The 1,500-nt window shown below is 21.7% G+C and overlaps 1 protein-coding gene across 1 annotated transcript in view; it reads right to left on the bottom strand. All coding sequences in view use genetic code 6, as the record gives it.

The window, feature by feature from the left end:
- The window catches only part of TTHERM_01517340 (hypothetical protein), a gene marked incomplete at both ends in the record, with an annotated part of 2,368 nt that extends 1,366 nt beyond the window's left edge, over positions 1-1,002 (bottom strand). Inside the window, 3 exons of the mRNA XM_001013255.4 lie at positions 1-7; positions 99-737; positions 802-1,002. The exon at positions 1-7 is cut by the window's left edge and continues 107 nt beyond it. Coding sequence (XP_001013255.4) covers positions 1-7; positions 99-737; positions 802-1,002 — 847 coding nt within the window. The remainder of the gene's footprint in view (positions 8-98; positions 738-801) is intronic.
- Positions 1,003-1,500: the final 498 nt, after the last annotated feature.

The following is a 1,500-nucleotide window of genomic DNA, read 5'->3' as shown; positions in this document are numbered from 1 at the left end:
TAGGAAACTTTTAAAAAGTAAATATTTGAAATATTTTTTTTTAATTTTTATTTTTTAAATTATTAAAGTAATTTTCATTAATTTTAAAACTCTATTACCTACTATTTTTGAAAAAAGAATTGTGATTCTTATTTGTTTCTTAATAAATTAGTTAGTTTATCATTTTCCTCTTTGTCAATTTTACTTTTAAAAAGCTAAGAAAATGCTTTATATGAGGTTCCTAAAATTTTTCCAAAGTGATCAAATAAAATATAAGAATTACTTGTATCTCTTTTAAGCAAAGTACTATAAATACAACAGTCATTTTAGTTTTCAAAAGAAAAAGTAAAGTAGATGTTTATAGGAATTAAAAAACATTAAGAGTCTGCTGCAAATACTTGCATCTTTTATTCAAAGAGATTAGAAAATCCTTTTTATATTGAACTTTGCATAAAAAAATCATGTATATCACCTATAAAGCTTGGCATGAGAGATTTGATATTTTTAATTTTATAGGCATCCTTATCAGTATACCCAAAATAATTTGCTATTTTTGACAAATTGTTGCTAATTATTTATCCTTAGTTTTTAGCAAAACTTACTTTCATTGAGATTACATCTCCTCTTAAAACTGCTGTATTGCTGACTTAATCTAAATATTTATTTTAATCATTCCTTAAAATTTCATTCAAATTAATTTCATCTTATATAGAAGCAAATAAATCATTCAATACTATGACTTTGTAAACTTGCCTTAACTATATCATTAAATAAAATGTTTTAAAGAAAGAAAAATATTTAAATTTAATTAATAAAATATACCTTAGATACTTGATAAGATTTTCTGAAGAAAGCATAATCTAAATTTTGAACAAATAATTAAGAGTAAACCTTTTATATTTTTAGGGCTTCTGAAGAAACAGAAAGAGTTAAGTCTAAGAAATTTTATAAAGAAATATTTTATTCTTTTAGAATGTAGTAATACTCATACTTTTTTTATGCAAAATCTATCAACAATGGCATAATTTTTCTTTCAATTTTTTCTGCTTCTATTACTAATTTAATTTAATTGACTTAAGTGATGAATTAAGTTTCATTATATTTTTTTTTAAGATTATTTTGTTATTGATGTAGTATATCTTCTTCTATTTTAGATAATAGAATATTTGAAAGAGTCTTAAAATATAAGCTTAAATTTTTGTGTTTGGCTAGGATACTTTTAAGGTTGTAGTAAGCTTAGAAAGAATTATTTCTGTATTTAGTTAAATATGTTATATACTTTAAAGATATGTATTCTATATTGCTAATATTCTTTTAAGTTATAGGATGCTTTAAGCTCCAAATGAAAACACTATCTATTAATTTATAAAGATCATCTATTATTAAATTATCCTTTTCATCTTTGAATGTTGTCACTTTACAATAACACTCTAAATCCTAGCAATTATTCTGGTGGTAGATGAGCTATTCAAATAAATGAAATTTATCTTTTTCGTTTGTAAAAGAAGTTTGACCTAAAAG

This window comes from Tetrahymena thermophila (assembly GCF_000189635.1).
Source record: "Tetrahymena thermophila SB210 genomic scaffold scf_8254687, whole genome shotgun sequence".
Lineage (NCBI taxonomy): Eukaryota > Ciliophora > Oligohymenophorea > Hymenostomatida > Tetrahymenidae > Tetrahymena > Tetrahymena thermophila.
The sequence above is the reverse complement of the archived record's forward strand: the minus strand, read 5'-3'. Positions and strand labels throughout refer to the sequence as shown.